The following is a 19037-nucleotide window of genomic DNA, read 5'->3' on the forward strand; positions in this document are numbered from 1 at the left end:
ACTTTTAGCTGCAGGATGAATGCAGCCTCAGTGTTTGGTTGTACTTAAACTCTAAGAAGTTCAAAGTTATTTTTTCAGCCAGTACATTTTTCCTTAAAGCTTCTAATTAGGACACTTGCTTGTTTTTTAGATGTACAGTAAATTGTGGATGCACCTTGCAAACCGAGCTAGCGTTAGCGGAGGACGTGGTCTATGGAGGATGTGACATTCGTAGCCTGTATCGACCGTTAAAGCCGAACTGAAATGAGAAATGAGGTCTGGTGTACAGAGGATTTCCTGTTCGCGTCACCTGCTGTTCCCGCCCTTACACTTGCATCACCAAACCTAACTAGCTCTCATAACTTGGTAGGTAGGTAGGTGGTCGGTTAGCCAACCGTTGCTACAGTTCTGCAAAGCTAACATGCAGAGAGGATGAGACGGCTTCTTCGAGCCAGCCCGACAGCTCCAGACAGAGATATTCAAAACTCTCCTCCTACTAAAACTAACATCACAATAACAGCAACAAATAGAAAGTAAACTGAATGTCAGTGGGCTACTAATGTGTAGCTTGCTACAAGCTGCTTTGTTTGTTTCCCATTTACAGCCGAGGCTTTGTACGCGGCCGGACAGCTGGCAGACCACGAAGAAGTATTTGTTTTTCAACTGGTTATGAAACAGATGGAAATTTACTCTGATTACTTTATATGAGACCATCAGCAACACTGATTATTATAATAATAATAGTTATTTTTAATGCCTGAAACTGCTGGTGGTGGTGGGGGGGTGTCAGACGAAGCAGTTAACTGCATGCTGCCTTTGTTTACATTTTCCAGGTCAGAAATTTAAAGTGATACATGAGACTGTTAAAGAAAGCAGGATGAGATTTTCTGTTAAAAAACACCACTTCAGCATGAACAGGACAAAATCAGCAAAGAGACACGAGGTACGGCTTTGTCCACAGGGGGCGCCAAAACAACACAAACTGAAAGTTTAATCATTTAAAGGCCACTTTCGTTATTTTTAACATTTGTAAAAGTGTATTCCTTGGCCGCTTAAGAGTCCGCCATCTTGTTTGAATTGGCGAGCAATGAATCTGAGGGTACGTTGGGCCGCGAAGGATCCATCGGCAGCATCCTTCGGGAAAAGGAGGACGCATTTGTCGGAGCCTTCGAAATGGGACAGCCTTCGACGCGCCGCTAATACGTCCTTCGAAGGATGTAGCTCCACCCCTTTGTCCAAATATGGTCACTTCCGGCTGCAGAACCCATATATAGATGGCTCAAATCGAATCAAAACGACAGATCAAAGGGTAATGACACGGTGGCTTCACTTCTTTTATAGTCTGAGGATTACACACACACACATGGTGAGAAAACCAGTCCGATTGACGAGGTTAACATTTAAGAAAAGTGGAGATTAATTAGCAAACCAGCACATGATGAAACTACTGCTTTAATCTGGCTAAACTGTCTCTAATAAAAGGATGTTTCAGATGTGATCACAGGAGAGTTTATCAACAGGACAACATTTGGTGGAACATACAGTCAGGTCTTCTGGCTGGCATGAACGTCTCATTGATTTTACAGTTTGTGTTTGACAGATGAAGGAGTCTGCTCTGCTATCCTGGCAGCGATCGGTGGGAGTGCTGCAGTCGCACACACACACACACACACGCACACACACACCAGAGAGACAGGGAGAAAAGGGGGTGGCTCTGTCTCATCTAAATATAGGCCTCAGCAGCAGCAGCAGCAGCGCAGCCTTAAATATTTCATTGCCTCCTCTCCAGAAATGAAGAAGGGGGGAGCCGGGGGAGAAAAAGGGGAACGATTTAGAGGCAGGCAGAGAGAGATGAGGGAGAGGAGGGGGGCCGCAAGGGGTTCGACTGAGTCTGAGAACAGTACAAAAGGGATGAAGTCAAAAATAGGAAGCAGAAAAAAAAGCATGAAAGAGGAAGAGGGGGGAAAGGAAGGATGGAGGGAGACATGGAGGGGGGAGGCTGAAGGCATGGGAATCTAATCCCCCCCCTCCCTCCTTTTCTATGCAAAATAAGAATGAGGTATTTCTGCATTTCTCAAGACAACTGGTGCGTCATGGCCGATAAGAGGGTTAGCTTCTTATGTGTGCATTTATGAAATCTCTGAATCAGTTTGAAGCAGCTCGGTGAGCTATTGATGAGTCTGAAATATGCCTGCCTTGACATGAGATCAAAATAAAAGCCCACTCAAGTCCGCTCAGAATTCATAACAACATGGAAAAAAAGGAGATTAATGCCAAGCAGATTTGGAAAGTGTCAAAAACAAATCGCTCCTCTCACAAACTCAAGAATCCAGACAGAGCGCTGACAGGCAGAGGGTTTATTCCCAGCGGTGCTGTCATTCTGCTTTGGCCTCGCTGTCACTGTGAGGAGGATAAAGTGTTGCTTTGTTGCTGCTGTAAGCTGCCCCTTCTCCCTGCCTGCTTTTGTGCACATTGTGCACAGTGCAGCATGTTGAAGGAGAGATAAAGGTTAAAGCCACATCTACAGGGAGCTGCAGCAGGGGGGACAAAGCATGCTAAAGATTATACAACACAGAGAAACAAACATGAGCACATGCAGAATGCCTCTTAGCTGCACGGCGTTGTGCAGAAGTGTGTTATAGAAGAAGAAGTCTCAAAATGACCCTTCAGCCGCTCACAATGTTCTAACAAAGAGCCAAATTATCCTCAGTGGTCTCCTTCTTTTCAGCATAAATCCACCCAGTGATTAAGACTCTTTTAAATACTGAATAAAGCTGTTAAAATATGTTTCTAAAATGCTCTTCTGCGAGGCCGTCAAAACAGCTGAAAGCAGAGATGCTGCTAGCTTGTTTGTTGGACCTCGTCTTTAGCTTTCCTTATGTGTGCGCATCATTTAATACGTTCTTAACAGGAGCCACATCATCCTCAGAGGTCTCCTCCTCTTCAAAACAAACACACCTGGTGATTAAGCAGCTTAAACCAAGGAACAAAGCAGTTTCTACTAAAACAAACGTGTGTCGTTCTGACACTCTTCAGTGGGCATCGGGGGGCTGGGAGCAGAGCAGTAACTTTAAAGATATAATCAAAGATTTTAATTTAAATAAATGTGTGTTAAGTCTCTCTCTGTCGCCGAATGAGGTAACACAATGGTGATTGCGCCCAGTTAGTGACGCGTTTTCCATCAGCCAGCAGTGGTTGGTCTGCCAGAGAGGGTAGGCGGAGCTAAGCTTTTCGCCAAAACCTTTTTTGCCGCCTAAATCACTGATATGTTTTTATAAACAAAGCTCTTCTTGCTAAATTTATCTTCTCTGTTAATTCGTAATGATGGTAATTACTATCTCAGAACTTTTCACATTTTGTTGCTCCCAAAGTCAGAACCGAACTGGGAAAGAGAACCTTCAGATTCTCTGCTCCGACTGCAGGGAACAATCTACAAAATGAACTTAAGCTGCAAAACATAGTCCCATTAAATGAGTTTAAAAGAATGGTAATGTATTGAGTCCAGGCTGTCTGTGTGTAAATGTTAAACATTTGTAATGTCAGTAAATCTATGTGCTTTTATGTTGATACCTTTTAATTGTTGAAACCTTGTTGCTGCTATTCTTGTAAAAGAGATCTTTATTCTCAGTGGGACAAATCTGGTTTAATAAAGGCCAAAGAAAATTAAAATACAATTTCTGGTCTCTGCAAGTGTTGCGAGTAAACAGTAATCTACTATGGCTGAACAAACAAAGAAAAGATGGATGACTACAGATACAACTTCAACAAGAAGTGAAAATCCAAAGAAAAAGAAACAAACTCGACGCTCAGATGAAGCAAACAGTCTGAAAAGGAAAGCGACCGTCAGCCGGGAAAATCAAGAGTTACAACCAGAGCCAACTGTGGACATCACACATGCAACACTGTCTGGATATCTGGGAAGTGTATTTACAGTTTATCGCCACAGGTGTCGCCAAAGAGAACAAAACTGAGATCTTTGAGATTTCCACTTTAACTTCTTGGACGTAAAAACTACTAACAATTCTACTGACAAAATTGTGGGTAGAAAAAAGCTCTAATTGTGGCTCAAATTGTAGCCCAAACTGACAAACAATGTTTGATCTGTTTAGGAACCAAAGATTCTTGGTGAGGTTAGCAACATATGATGGTTTGGGTAACAAACCAGATGTTTGCATCGTTCGTTTAGTCACAAGTTTGGCTTCACAGGGGAAATAAACGCTGGTAACCTGGGTGCAATCCTGTATTTGGTCCATCCATCAAACCCGACCTGCTCCAAATGGGACAGTTTTGGTCTTTACGTTCATCCTGCTCACTTCACATTACCTCAGGTAAGAAAACATTTCACATATTAACACATCGTTAAGTATGCCAGAAATACAAATTGGTATGTCCCAAAAATACCGTGTGCAAAGCATAATGTTTTTTTATTCTGAAGATTCGTCACATCTGCCGAGACACAAAGAGCACAGAAACACAAGCAAGGATGTTCGTAAAGTATAGATCTAAGTTCAAAGCCCAGAATGCAACTAAGTAAAGTCTATGCATACTTTTAAAAGGACAGCTGCAGTACTCGTTCTAATGGATCGGTGAGGATATAACACTTTTTTTTCAGAGCCAGACGCATGCATGCTCATTAACGTAGTCAGAACAGCACACACACATACTCGCACATGCTGGTGTGCCCTTTGTTCTGTCGGTGTTTTACAGTGATGGATGAGTCTGAATGCAAAGCACATGGAGGGTCATTACACGAGGCCCAGCGGAGGCCTCTCTCTGCCCGACACCTACAGAGAAATGAGCCCCACAAAGGAGCAAGATACCATCACAGAATGGCAATGATGGAGCGGAGGCACAGCCCCCCAACACACACGCAAAGTTACACACACACATACAGGCGGTGATAAGCAGACGCACGCACACACAGACACAACCATCCAAACAAAAACAAAGGCAGACAAACACAAGGATCAATACATGTGCCAGACTATTGTGGAGGACTCAGTTCAACAATCAGTGATGTCAGTGATGATTTATCAAAACAACAACAACAGCAGCAGAGTGATCAAACTAATTATGTTTAAAGGTCAACTTCTAACTAATTACTGCATGTTTGTTTTTACTCCATGTTTTGGCAGAAATCTTTCCCAGTTCAATCGGTCAGATTTAATTATTACAGGATTGTTTCTTTGTTGTTGCTTTTATCGAATGCAGTAATTCATACACGTAGCAACTGTGCTTTGAAGGCATGTTTGTGTGCATTTATTTGATTGCTCGTGGCGCTAGAAAATCACATAGTTTACACTGATTGTGGGCAGAGCTGAGGGGGGAAAAGACATACATGTTTCCCCTTAGAAATACATCAACAACTACTGGAAGGTTTGCCATTAAAGTCCCCGACCAGGATACAAAGTAAGCAACCGCAACCGCCTGGAGTAAAATGCTGGAATAACATGAAATTCGCTGGTAAACAGCAAAACAAACAAACAAAAACAATGTTTACCTGTATCAGAGGTTGTGTAAGACTTTCTCGCTGTCATAATGTGTTATTACCCATCATTTAAATTAATATTGACATGACCTATCTAATAGCGTGCCCCATATCACTTAGCGCCATGCGCTTCAGACCGTGTGCCTTAGATCCAGTAAATAGGGCCTAATAGGTGATACATTATGACATGGGTCTCCAACCCTGCTCCTGGAGAGCTGCCTTCCTGCATGTTTTAAGTTTCTCCGACTCTAACACACCCGATGTGTTCCTCATTATCAATCCCCTGAGAAGCTTCAGTTTGTTGATAACAGGCAGATCATTCATTGTGCATTATGCACACTCGACACCAACTGGACAGGTGGGAGTGCATGAAAAAAGCTAATTTTGTACCATGAGTGCTAAATCACTTTCCAATTTTAGCACGTTAGCATGCTAAACTGACATGGTGAATTTGGCAATGCTAATTTGATTGATGTAGTTGCATTGTTATTGCAGTTAGCTAACCACTGAACCTCAGTGCAGCCTTGTGGCGCCGTTATCTAATCTGCTCTTAGTCCTGTTGATGAGACTGTGTTCTTAAAGGGGGGTGTTATGCTAATTTCAAGCTTCATATTTCACTCTGTGATACCTGTGGATTAGCTTAGCATAATTTGCTGTCAAAAAAAACTCTGTGCAGGCCCTCATACAGCCTCTGCCTGAAACAACTCAGTCAGCTCTGTCCCTTTATGAAACCCCGCCCCTACAAGCCAGCTTTCCTCTGATTGGCTAGCTCTCTGAAGCCTGCTGAGGCTGCACTTTCTGAGGTCACAAAGTGTAGCGTGTAAAAAACAGCTGAGAAGCCTGGGGATTACTCCAACATACTTTTACCTCCAGTTTTTAAACTTCACCCACGTTTAGTCTGGACATCCAACAATATAAAATTATATATATGTCTTAAAATGTGAAACAGCATTATACCCCCTTTTTAAAAACTTAGATCTATCAGATGAGTTAGAATTTGCTGTAAAGTCTGTAACCTATTATTCACATGAGGAGCGCAGGGAGACCCGGCGATCCGAGCAGGTACGTAGGCCGAGTGTCGCCCCCGTCTGAAAACACCTTAAAGTTGTCAGTTGCTGGTTGCAGACTTGAAAATGTTCCGGAAACCAGCTGACAGCTCCACACAGCCCAGACATGAGCTGACAGGACAGACATCTGTTTTTGTTAAACTAAAGCGAGAGCTTAACGGACGGATAGTTAACCGACATTAGAAAAAGAATGTCGTGCGTACTGATGTTCCGCACGCGAGTACAAGCTTGTTGTCATGGGAACGCACTCTCAGGATGGTGGGGTTTGTTGGGAAAAGGCGCACATTGTTCCGACTTTCCACGACGGAGCATGTCAAACTCGCACAACTCCATCCGACAAACGAAGACTGTCAGCGCGCACTGACCCGACAGTTGGTGTTGGTTGGAGTTGCAGCCACCTACAGACGCGTCTGCACCGGCTCCAGCACGTCTGTATGGTGGTTGCTGTTACAGGTTGTGCGCTTGCCTGTTTTCTGATCCACACAATGTTTCCAAACCACACTGGTCTAGACGGAGACAAAAGGTCTCAATAAAATGAAGCAGCAAATTAAACAGGAAGTAACTGAAATGCCAACCACTGGTACATCTAATTGTTTTTAGCAGCACAGCTGGATTTGATCACAAATCCAATACGACGAACTAAATGAAGAGCACTGGGTTTAATTGGGGACAAAAGGTCCTGTTAGTACGATAACTTCTTTTTAATGCGGTAAAAGAAAGTAGTAGAAAGATAAGTGGCCTCCATCATAACCTCTCTGGCATACAGAGGCCATTTCAATCAACAAACACGACCCTGAAGGACTCGCACATGAATACGTCAGCTCGGCCGAACGCTTTTATAAGCCTCCTCGTGTTTAATATTTTGCAGATTTTCTGATATTTCACAGCATTTTCTTTGCTTTTCCCCCCAAAAAATATTCACTTCATGTTATCTCTCCAAGTGTGCGTATAAGCTGCTGTTAGCTCAGGCGACAGTCATCCTCTCTTGGGATTAAAACACCGGATGAAAGGAGGAAGAGTGTGGATGAATGAACTCACTTTATTCACACTTTTTTTTCCTGTAGCTCCTTTTTGAAATCTTTCTCTGGAAGGTTGTTTGAGTTGAAAAACAATCAGGAGGCTCCCGCAGATGTCTAAACGTCTTGTGATGCTGGGGAAACATCTTGAGACAGCATCTTCCTTTATTACATAACAGAATAACCTTTAACTCGACTGGAAGCTAATTTTAACTGTCCGTGCAAAACTCAGAAAAAGGACATAAGTGAAGATAAAACTCGAGTTCAGCTGGTGTTACAGGAAGTGTGTGGGTGATTTTTACTCAATGTAAGCTGGCAGGACAAGCAGACCTACTGCAGGAAGAGTGACCTCGTGTGAACTGAACAAAGCTCAGGAGAGATGCTCAGAAACGGCCTCTCATGCACGTTTCAATGTCGATAAAACGTGCTGATAAAAACAGAATTTTCTGCACACAATACTCTGAATCCTGCAGGTAAACACTCACTTAGGTATCTGTATTAGAAATGTGCATGTGGGTGAATTTAATAGGTTGTTATTTTCAAAGCTGATCATGCATTGGAGAGCAATATTTAAAGGAACAGTCCTGCAGTGAACTATTGAAGTCCACTGGCACTTTCATCCCAGATTAAATGAACATAATGGTTCAAGTTAGTCTTGCCCTTTAAGTCCTGCCAAGTTTGACTTTGTGTTTCAGGAAATCTTAACGAAAATGTTGAGCTGCACTGATTTCTCACAATCACCTGACAAACACCTCCTCCCAATTTGGCGTCTATTTAAAGATGTAATCTCGAAGATCACCTATGCCGATAAACGGTAACTGCAGGAGCACACTTCCCAGATATCCAGACAGTGCTGCATGTGTGACGTCCACGGTTGGCTCCGGTTGTAACTCTTGATTTTCCTGGCTGACGGTCGCTTTCCTTTTCAGACTGTTTGCTTCATCTGAGCGTCGAGTTTGTTTCTTCTTCTTTGGATTTTCACTTCTTGTTGAAGTTGTATCTGTAGTCATCCATCTTTTCTTTGTTTGTTCAGCCATAGTAGATTACTGTTTACTCGCAACACTTGCAGAGAGCGGAAAAGCAGCCGCTTAGCTCCGCCTACCCTCTCTGGCAGACCAACCACTGCTGGCTGACGGAAAACGCGTCACTAACTGGACGCTGCTTGTGACACCCAGTCTGTAATACTGCAAATGCAAAGGCATTTGCGACAGATGGTGACTTAACAGACATTTATTTAAATGAAAATCTACGAGATTACTAAGGCAACTGTTTCCTGTTTGCAACCTATTCTTCTACGCTTTGCAACAAGCCTAGTTAGGATAGACGCATGATTCACATTTTGCTTCATTTCAAAAGTTTTGAAATTCACTTGACAATGAAAGAAAACAAGAAAAGCACCCAGGCAGTCTGTTTTGAAACAATTAAAATGCCTTTCCTGTAGACCCTAAAACCAAACGTCTTTGTTTCGGCATCAAGCCTTCATCAGGAAGTCAGACGTGCGTCCTGTTTCTATGACTACATGTGTCTCAGTCCAAAGAGCACCTCAAACCTACGCTGCTTTGAGTCCAGGCAGCGCTCCTTGTCCTGTGTATTTCCTAATGTTTGAGTTGACGGTGTGTTAAGGCCACATCTTATCCTGTAATACTGCTGGAGGTTAAAAGAAATGAAGGGCACTGAGTTTACGTGCAGACAACATGCTGCACGTTAACTGAAAGTGATTTTCTCTGCACAGTAAACAGAGAGAAATGAGGTAGCTTCACCTTGGCGTGAACCTGAGGTCATTTCAATCAGAAGACTGTTCACATTTTTTGCGCCTTTAAGGGCATTTCAACAGACTGAAATACCAAGAAGGATAAAGGAGCAATTCAGCCTCCACCACCACTTGTTTCCCCCGCTGCTCACCTCTTGAAGTGGCTGAGGATGGTGCCAACCAGCTCCCCGATGCGGCTCTCATTGGCGGGCACCATGCCCTGCAGACACACCACCAGATCCCGGCTGTCCTTGGTGTGGAACACGACCAGCTGGTCCTTCCCAGGGGACACGCTCACTCCGGTCACCTGGGACGGAGAGCGAGAGAGACAGAGGATGCACAATTAAACACAGATAAACATGTAGATATGTGGAGCGCACGGAGAAACACAAACATGTGAAAGGCAGGAGTGTGTGTGGAGAAACAGAACCATCTGTACTGTAGATAAACACAAACACAGATGAACATGCATATCTGGGGATTAGAGTCGCTGCACCCCCAAAGGAGATGAATTCACAGGAGCTGCTGCACCACACTGTGATGCATCACCTTTAATTTTAACAGGAAGTAAAGAGGGAGGACCTGCATGCTCAGCACATCTCCTGTTTGAGAGGGTGATTAAATCCCCTTCATAACAACAACGTACAGCTTTTGCTATTTCTTCATAAAATAGGAGTTTGAATGAAGAGAACGCCACCGTTTAAAACAACACTTCCACTGTGTGATTTGAGGGTTATTACTGCAGACTTTGGATGTGCAAACGTTTACAATGGCGATGAATAAATTATTGATTTACGGCTTCGGATGAGTCATTAAGACCGGGTAAAGCAAAAATAGATTATTGTTGAGAGTCGTCACACAGAACAATATGTTACGAGGCACCCTGCCAAATTTGAGTGAACGAAATCACGGATTATATACAATTTAAAAACAGAGGATTAATCCCTGCTCTGAAACGCTGTGTGTTGTTCTGTTGCAGAAAGATGCAGCCTCTCTCTCTTTACCACTCCGTCTACAGCCGGACAGAAAACATGGACGCTTCCTGTAGCAGCTTAATTGTAAAGGCAGACATGTTTGAGCCACCAGAGCCAGAGGCTTACCTGTGAATGAACCTCTTCCCTCAACAGAATTGATTTCTCCCATGAATGCAACTTACCAATATCCTATGAGTCAGGACTAACTTACCTGACTAGCAGAACCTAGCCAAATAAAGTAAAGCTATCAATCAGTGACCTAGAACAGAACGTGTGCTGCAGCTTGACCTGATGGTTTTACTTGTCTGTGTTTCCCACATGATTAAATTTATGGTGGCAGCCGATCAGGTGGAAATGCAAACGAGACCCAGCTAGCTAACTCCTGCCTCGTGTCGTCTGATAAACCACGACCATAAAACTCAGTGCACCATATCGCTGCAGCAGTCCCGCCTTGTGGTTGCTTGTTTGCCGTCTCTGTGTTTCAGATGGAGGTGGGTGTGGTCGGGTCATCCTACAAAAGCATCCCTCACTGGTAACACTCACAGCTCATAATGTTAGTTGATTTCATGATTTGTATTTGATTAATAAATGGTTAAGTCTTTTGAAGACGAAAAATGTCATTGGTTTTGAGCCGGCCATGACAGTTTGTGAGAGAAACACGCTAATGCAACTACTGTTGTTTTGTTACTGGAGACAGAGCCAGAGAGCCGCTGCGCTGCGTTTTAGTGTTTATATAGTGTGTGGGGACGGGCTATGTTACTGCCAATAAAAACACAAAGACAGAAAGAGCAAAAAACAGCATGTCAAACTCCACAACTCAGTGATATATAGTTAGTATATAGATAGTCAGGCATGTTAAAGATTCAATATCGAAGATTTCAGCTTCGTTCTCTTTGGCGCCTCTAAAGGCGATAAACAATAATTTAACGGCCCGCGGTTGGCTCCGTCGCTTTCCTTTTCAGACTGTTTGCTTCATCTGAGCGTCGAGTTTGTTTCTTTCTCTTTGGATTTTCACTTCTTGTTGAAGTTGTATCTGTAGTCATCCATCTTTTCTTTGTTTGTTCAGCCATAGTAGATTACTGTTTACTCGCAACACTCGCAGCCACTTATCTCCGCCTACCCTCTCTGGCAGACCAACCACTGCTGGCTGATGGAAAGCGTGACACCCAGTCTGTAATACTGCAAATGCAAAGGCTTTCATCAGCGGGCCATAGGCTCAGTCACCATTGTGTTACCTCATCCGGCGACAGATATTTGAATGGAAATGTATTATTAATAATTAGTTTAAGTAACACATCTCTGATGCTGCTGTACCCGGTCTTTAGGGCTGGGTTTATAATCTCATCATGACGTTGTGATGATGATGATAAACACGATGCATGGTGTTTATCACTGTGCATGCCATTCGCACCATTTTTAGATCCACATTGAATCTACTGAAATCGAGGGGGGCAGGAGGTCTATCAGGTGTCTGTTGAGGTATAGGATTTCTCCCACTCAGAGCTTAAATCAGCACTTGCAGGAAAGATTTATTGATCCGCCTCCCAAAGGCCCGATCGACTTTTTCCACCCGGAGCCCCCAAACGACAAACCAATGGAGAGCAGCCGGGCTGAAAGGGGAATCCCAGTCTTTGCGGTTGGATTGTTTTCCTCTTAAACAGACCCAACAGGAAGAAACCAATATCTTCACAGGTAAACACATCCGAGGAGGAGAAGCAGCTCGTTAACTCCGCGTTTCTTTCTCTTTTATCCGCCTTAAAGCTGTTATCTGTCTCCCTTTAAGCCCAGCCTTTGTCATCTCCTCCCTTTTGGTTTATTTCTCTCTTAATTTGTCTTCTGTGTTGAGGAAACAGCCACAGGGCAGCCAGTCAGGTGCATTAATATCCTCTCAGCCGACTGCATCGCTGAGACTAATTCACCATGAGGGAGGAGGACAGGTTGTTCCCGCCGGCTAAACAACCAGCTAGCTTATTCAGCTCCAACATGTTGCCTGTGAGTTCCCAAACAAACACTTCACGTAATCACCATGAATTAGAGCCTAAAGCCGAGCCTCTCTGTCGGGCAATCCACCCGCAGTTAATTACAAGGAGGCGATTACATTTACATTTATATTAAAGGCTTAATTGATTGGAACGACAGTGAGCGTTCTAATGAGCTGGGTAATGATACATCCTCGTTCCTTTCCTTGTCTAATTTTTCGTCTTGATTCACTGAATTAGTTTGAGAAAGTTGGAAGTCTGTTAGAGGCATTTATCTGCTCCGCCATCTGTTCAAGTGTTTGTCTGTCCGAGCTGCGTAAATCCAACACGATGATGATGCATTTCATTAGTGCGATCCCGCTTGTTTGTGTTGAGACTGAAGGCGCCAACAAACTGAGGGAACGACGATCTTGCAGGCTCATTGACGCACTGATTGAGACGGGTCTAATACAATCTCTGTCGCAATCTGTGTCAGACTTTCCAACATTAAATCTGAGGTAAGATGTGGGCAATGAAGGCCTGATGAATCGAAAGTATTTGAGACGTCACGTTTCATTTTTCAAGCTAAAGTTTCTGCTTTTCTTTGCTTTGCGCTGCTAAACTGAATATCTTGAGGTTTAGACGAGGTCATCAGAGAAAGAAAGAGGAATTTTTGATGGGAACTTTATAATTTGTTGACATTTTATTTTCCAAATGATAATCAGTAGATTAGTTGCAACACTAACTAGAAGGACGACAAGGCCAACAGTCGTCTATAATATGCGAAGCTTCAAGTACAACCTCTGCACATTTAAGGTTTGTGTTTGTGTAAACAACATTTCTCCTTCTTACAAATTAAATAAAATAATCTTTTATTTGCAGAAAATGACGACTGGTTAAGAAAGCCAAAAGATAACATTGGCTAACAAGTTCTAATTACTTTGAAAGAAAACGCTTTAATCTAAAATTCAAAGAACGTTTTAAGGATGTTTATCGTTTCAAATAAACTTCTTGTGACATTAAAACTTAAACTAAGACAAAACGTTGTAACGTCAACAAGCTGAAGATATTTTCAGGATGTTCTTGAGGCCTGGGACGTCAGAACGCCTTTAATTAAACATTTGCTCTAAGTGACACAAAAACGAAGGTAGAACATGCTGACTGAATATTCACCTCGCGTTACTCGCGCGAGTTTGACCGCTGGATCAAAATTCATGTTTAAATAACATGCGAATATTCGCCCTTCACATCCGGAGTGGAGGAGAGGAAGCAGGGCTTACCTCCATGGTTACCAAAGGCATCAGGAGAATCTCCCCCACGTGACGTGAATTCGCCGAGGAATTTGTGTCGCGATCGTTCACGTCATTCACGCCGCAAATTCGCGTCTACTCGCGTCATCGCATTGACGTTATGATGCTTTAAGTGAATGAAAAAATGAAATCACAGCTCAAGCGTTTCTTAAAGATTATTTTTGGCCTTTTTTTATGCCTTGTTTGGGAGGGAGGACGGTGTAGAGTGATGGAAGCAGGGAAGGAGAGTGGTGATGACACGCGGCAGGGGGCCGCAGGCGAGAGTCGAGCCTGGGCCACCACTTCAACGACTGCGTCTCTGTACGTGGGACACACGATTTAACCGCCGAGCTAAACCGGCGCCTCAGCTCAAGCGTTTTTAAGTGCAAATATATTTTACCATCAGGCAAATATGTGAATCTTTTAAAGATGTTTTTTGGATGATTTGAAGATGTGGGTCGTAGCAGCAGTCACAACATTTCAGACACCGCAAGATTTATGATGCGCGCTGTTTTGGTCACTAACTCTATTTTTTCTCACATTTCTTTTGTCGACCTAAAGCCTAAATGTGCACGGTGTTCATGGTCTTTAGACACTTGCAACACATGCACAACACTTACACAGTTTTTATTTGTATAAAAGAAAGACTGTTGTAGAAAAAGCTCATATACGAGGCATCTCAAATCTCTGCTGTGACACTCATGGTCTCAAGGACGACATTAAAATTTCAAGTCCAAACAAGTTGACCCAGGAGGACTGTGTGCTAATGTCTCGTTAGCATTTATAAATGCCACGCTCCCAAACAGAAACACCTGCTGGGTTTATTTTGGTCGAAGTGCTTGAGATCAAAATCCTGTGTATTGTTCGATGTGCAGACCGGAGCACGAAGGTTTGGTCGAGTGCTCTCTGCTCTGCCGTTGTCATGAGGACTTTAATTTGAACAGCAGGTTCTCCCGGCTTACTCTTAAGGGAACAACTTATTGGTTATATAACACATCCCACAACACAACAGAGCAGGAGCCGGAGAGTGAGGGCGCTGCAATTAATTTTCTGAAATATATAATGAGCTAACTGAGGCTACGAGGGCAACAGGGGGCACGTCTGCTGTGTTTACCAGGCAAAAAATAACCACATTGGCCTTTAGGAGTCTGAATATTTGAACATAATTTGCTATTTATGCTTCATCACCTTCTGATCCTGATCTGTGCGCCGCTGTTTTGCATAATTCAAGACAATAGCAGCCTTTTGTTCAACTTACTCCTCTACTACCTGGAAAATCACGGCTGCACACGTTTACCTTCCATTTGAATTAAACATAAAGTGTATACGGTCGCCCTGAGGCTGTAGGTGGTCGTAGGTGTAGAAGAAACAGAGCGATGTGGAGGGATAAACGGGGGGGATTGAGGAAGAGAAGGAGCCGCAGGGATCACAAACAAGCCTCGCCGGGAAAACAGGAGGAGGAAGCGAGAGCGCACATGCCTGAACGACACCAGACATCAGCTGATCTGCCCCTGCCGCTCGGTATCCATGACAACACTGTCTCCCGGGAAGTTGGCATGACAACAACGGGATGAGGAAAGAGAGGGTGGGGGTCGAGGTGGGGATGGGAGGAAGAGGAGGAGGAGGAGGCAGGAATAGGAGAAAAACAGGAATGTGAAAGGAAAAGCAGGAGATGAGTCACTCGTGCGGAATAAATCACCATTCCTTTAACCGGATTTGTTCGTATTTGACAACAAAACAAGAAAACGATCTGACTCTTGGTGCATAAATCTGCCACAATAGTACCAGCATATATCAGCCAGGAGAAGCAGCAGTAAACACACCATAAAGGGCAGCCAAGGGGATGCAGCGGTGTTAGCCTATCAATGCTAATCAACAACGAGCTAACTGCTTTCCCCTCTGTGTGACCTGCGTGGATCGATAGCTCCTCGTCGAGCCTGCAGCACATCTCCCTCTCTTTCTTTCCTTCTTTCTTTCTTCACGTCTTCTCACCCGCCTTTGCACTTTTTCACCATTTCAGACACCCACTGAGCGTGACATTTACAGTGAGAAAAAAAAGAGGCCGAGTGTTATGGATACAGCAGGACAGCGGTTATAATCAGCGATGAGATGAACTGTATAGAAAATTAAACATCATATCAGTGTGTTTTAAACCGGTCGTTTCGGGGCTCGTTGTAATAAAAAGGAGAGAAACTGTGAAATGCTGAGACACAAATCGGCTCCTTGCTGGTTTCGGTCTTTTCATTGGATTCCCGAACAATAAGATAAGGACAGTCTTATCTGGAATAGACTCCATTTTCCAGGCTCAGGACAAAGAGCGCTTTACAATTGTAGCTCCGACCATTGTGTAAAAGGTGCAGGGTAACATAAAGAGTGGGAGTCAGCTAAGCTAATGCTACTTACTGTAGGGCTTTTTGAATTCCCCTCCTGCGCCCCTCCACATTACTAAAGACTTAAACGTCTTAAAATGATCCCAAACATGTGCACCACAAAGTCATTTACTAAAACAGCTTGATGCTAGTTTTTAGCGTCCAAGTGAGATCGTCCTGGATTTGTTGTGGTTGTATTTTTATATGAGGATCAGCTGGTAATCTAGTGAGCAGTGTTGGGAATGCGTTCTGCAAGTCAAGTAATCTGTTATTTAGTTACTTTGTCATAAAGAGTAATCTGTTACTGGAAAATAAAATGCCGTCTTTCTCTTTTCCTTTTGTCAATATTGAAAAACGCTTCGCACATGCGTTTTAAAACAGGTGCGTAGGAGAGGAACAGGTCAAAGCACAAAAATGTGTAAACTCCCGCACACTGTCTAACTTGCAGAAATGATATTTGCATAATTTCAGTACATAACCTTCATCAGGCAAACCGAGACAGTGTGCGGGAGTTTACACTTTTTCCTTTTGTCGCCACAAAAACAGAAAGCTCCCTGAAGCTCTGTTTCTGTTTCTCTCCTCCTTCTTGGCAGGTAGGTAAGGTTGTAAGGTAAACACAGCGGCGTCAGTGCGCATGCGTAGCTAGACCGCGTTGACTTCGAGGAAATATTCACATTAGTTAGGGACGAGAACGACATGACGGTGAAATGTAAGTTGTGTCTGGAGGATAAGTGTGTGTCAGCTGTGAAGAGCTCGTCTTCAAGTGTGGAGAAGCATCTAAAAACTAAATAGTATTGCCAAAATAACATTTTGTATTTGCTTTAATGTAAGGCAGGAGATATCATGCAGTCACAGTCCAAACGTAAGACATCATCTAAAGTCGCAAAATCTGTGTGCTGTGTAAAAATGCATCCCCTACATTCTTTGGGGTAGCCTAGTTTATGTCTGTTGTCCAAGAAACACGGTTTATTTTGACTGAACTGTGACGCACTACAGCTATGGTTATGGGAAGAAGATATATATCAGGCTACAGCGTACAACGGTACTTAAATAGTAAATCAATTCCCTTTAAACAGAGACACACCTGGCGTCATACGGGGTTAAAAGCACCTGCAAATGCCTCGAGTAAATCTTGTTATTAACGTGTATGTGGAGCTCTGTGTGCACTGTCAAAGCTGCACACAACATGTGCCCCCCTGTCATTCGACAACTCTGATGTCTCCCCATCTGCTGTGTCCTGCCTCCTCTCAAGGCAGGCTGTGTGTGTTTATGTGCGACTCTCTCTGATGAACAATAACTAAAACTCTCCTTCTCTCACGCTGCTCTCTCTCTCCCTCGCTCCCACCATCTGTCCGGACTCCACATTTCACCTCCAGATGCGGCGCCTCAGCTTCAGGTGTCCCTCTCCCCCCGCTCTCTAATTCCCTCCTGTCACTTTGTCAGATTGCACGTCGGGGCGTCTTGTCACAGTCGTCACCGCACACAGGGCCTCATATCTCGCTCATTTCAGCAGACGACGGGGGCGTCCCCGCCTCAGAGATTAATGTATTACACCTTCACTTCCTGTCTCATCTCCGCCTCACCTCCAAGGTCAGCGGAGAGGATAAACTGCGTAAGCAATATTTGAGTCATAGCAGAGCCTGGGAGGAGAGACGGTCCAATCTGAGATATCATCAAGAGTTGGCTCGTCAAAACACTGCTGCTTTTTTCTATTTGTATTCTAGGAAGGAAGACGGGGCAGTCTGTTTACCTTCAGCTGCAGGGATACGTTTGTGTAACTGCTCTTTGTGAGGATTTATACTTTAAGAGTTAGGAAATAATTCTGCAAGTGGCTGTTTTAGGTTTTAGGCTTAGGGTTAGAGCTAGGTTTAGGCTGAATTTACCTTCAGAAATGGGGTTAGCATGTAGCTGCAATGGCTGTGTCTGTGGTGACTTTCACGGAAAAAATCACAAGCGGCGTCCAGTTAGTGACGCGTTTTCCATCAGCCAGCAGTGGTTGGTCTGCCAGAGAGGGTAGGCGGAGCTAAGCGGCTGCTTTTCCGCTCTCTGCAAGTGTTGCGAGTAAACAGTAATCTACTATGGCTGAACAAACAAAGAAAAGATGGATGACTACAGATACAACTTCAACAAGAAGTGAAAATCCAAAGAAAAAGAAACAAACTCGACGCTCAGATGAAGCAAACAGTCTGAAAAGGAAAGCGACCGTCAGCCAGGAAAATCAAGAGTTACATCCGGAGCCAACCGTGGACGTCACACATGCAGCACTGTCTGGATATCTGGGAAGTGTGCTCCTGCAATTACCATTTATCGCCACAGGTGCCGCCAAAGAGAACTGAGATCTTCAAGATTAAAACTTTAAATGCAGCCTGGCTTAGCTTAGCATCCAAACAGGATATAATGGGGAAAGAGCTAGCTTAGTAACAGAATCTGCCCTCTGCTTCAGCGTTTCTAGAGTCACTAACAAACACATTATGTCCCATTTGTGTAATCTTTGTGTAAAAGCTTTCAGATTTACTGGTGTCAATTAGGGTTTGAAAAAACAGCTTTAATATTTATTTACTGCACTACATATCTTTATTGCAGTATTGAACAATATAATCGCACATAATCAAGTTGTCTCATAACGTGCGGGACTAATGGACCTTGTGACTTCCCGTAGCCTTTGCTGGTTTTCTGGCAACATTACAGCGGCGACACAACAGCAGGAAGTCTGAAGAAAGTGGTATTAATCTCCATTTACTCTCAGCAAGAGAGCTAATAAGCATTTTTTCCCCAAATGTCAAACTGTTTTTTTCTGACCGCATCACAAGAAAAGGTTAAATACAAAACGACAAGTGCAGCAATTAATCCGAATTTATGCAAGAAGAAAACAGAAAAACGGCAAAATTCAATCTTAACTGCAGCTCACTATGTCAGCGCAAGTAGCATGAAGTCAACACACACACACACACACACACACACACAGAGGACAGTTTTGCCATGGAGACAGCCTCATGTGCTGAGAGCATGTAGCAGCCTTAATGGGCCTATCACAGTGTGAATATGAATTAAAAACCAGCCAATTGTGGAGCTGAATGAGATCTTTGCATATCGACATGTTGCTGCACGATAAGAGGCTGCTGAGAGATAACACACTGTCACCCCGAG

The 19037-nt window shown here is 43.6% G+C and overlaps 1 protein-coding gene across 1 annotated transcript in view; it reads right to left on the reverse strand.

Moving 5' to 3' along the window:
- Window positions 1-19037, reverse strand: part of myo1d (myosin 1D) — a 145555-nt gene that overhangs the window by 34688 nt on the left and 91830 nt on the right. Inside the window, exon 21 of the mRNA XM_069664302.1 lies at window positions 9453-9607. Within this exon, the coding sequence (XP_069520403.1) occupies window positions 9453-9607 (155 nt within the window). The remainder of the gene's footprint in view (window positions 1-9452; window positions 9608-19037) is intronic.

This window comes from Semicossyphus pulcher, unplaced genomic scaffold (assembly GCF_022749685.1).
Source record: "Semicossyphus pulcher isolate SPU_LCO1_2020_fin unplaced genomic scaffold, fSemPul1.0.p SCAF_16, whole genome shotgun sequence".
NCBI classification, from domain to species: domain Eukaryota; kingdom Metazoa; phylum Chordata; class Actinopteri; order Labriformes; family Labridae; genus Semicossyphus; species Semicossyphus pulcher.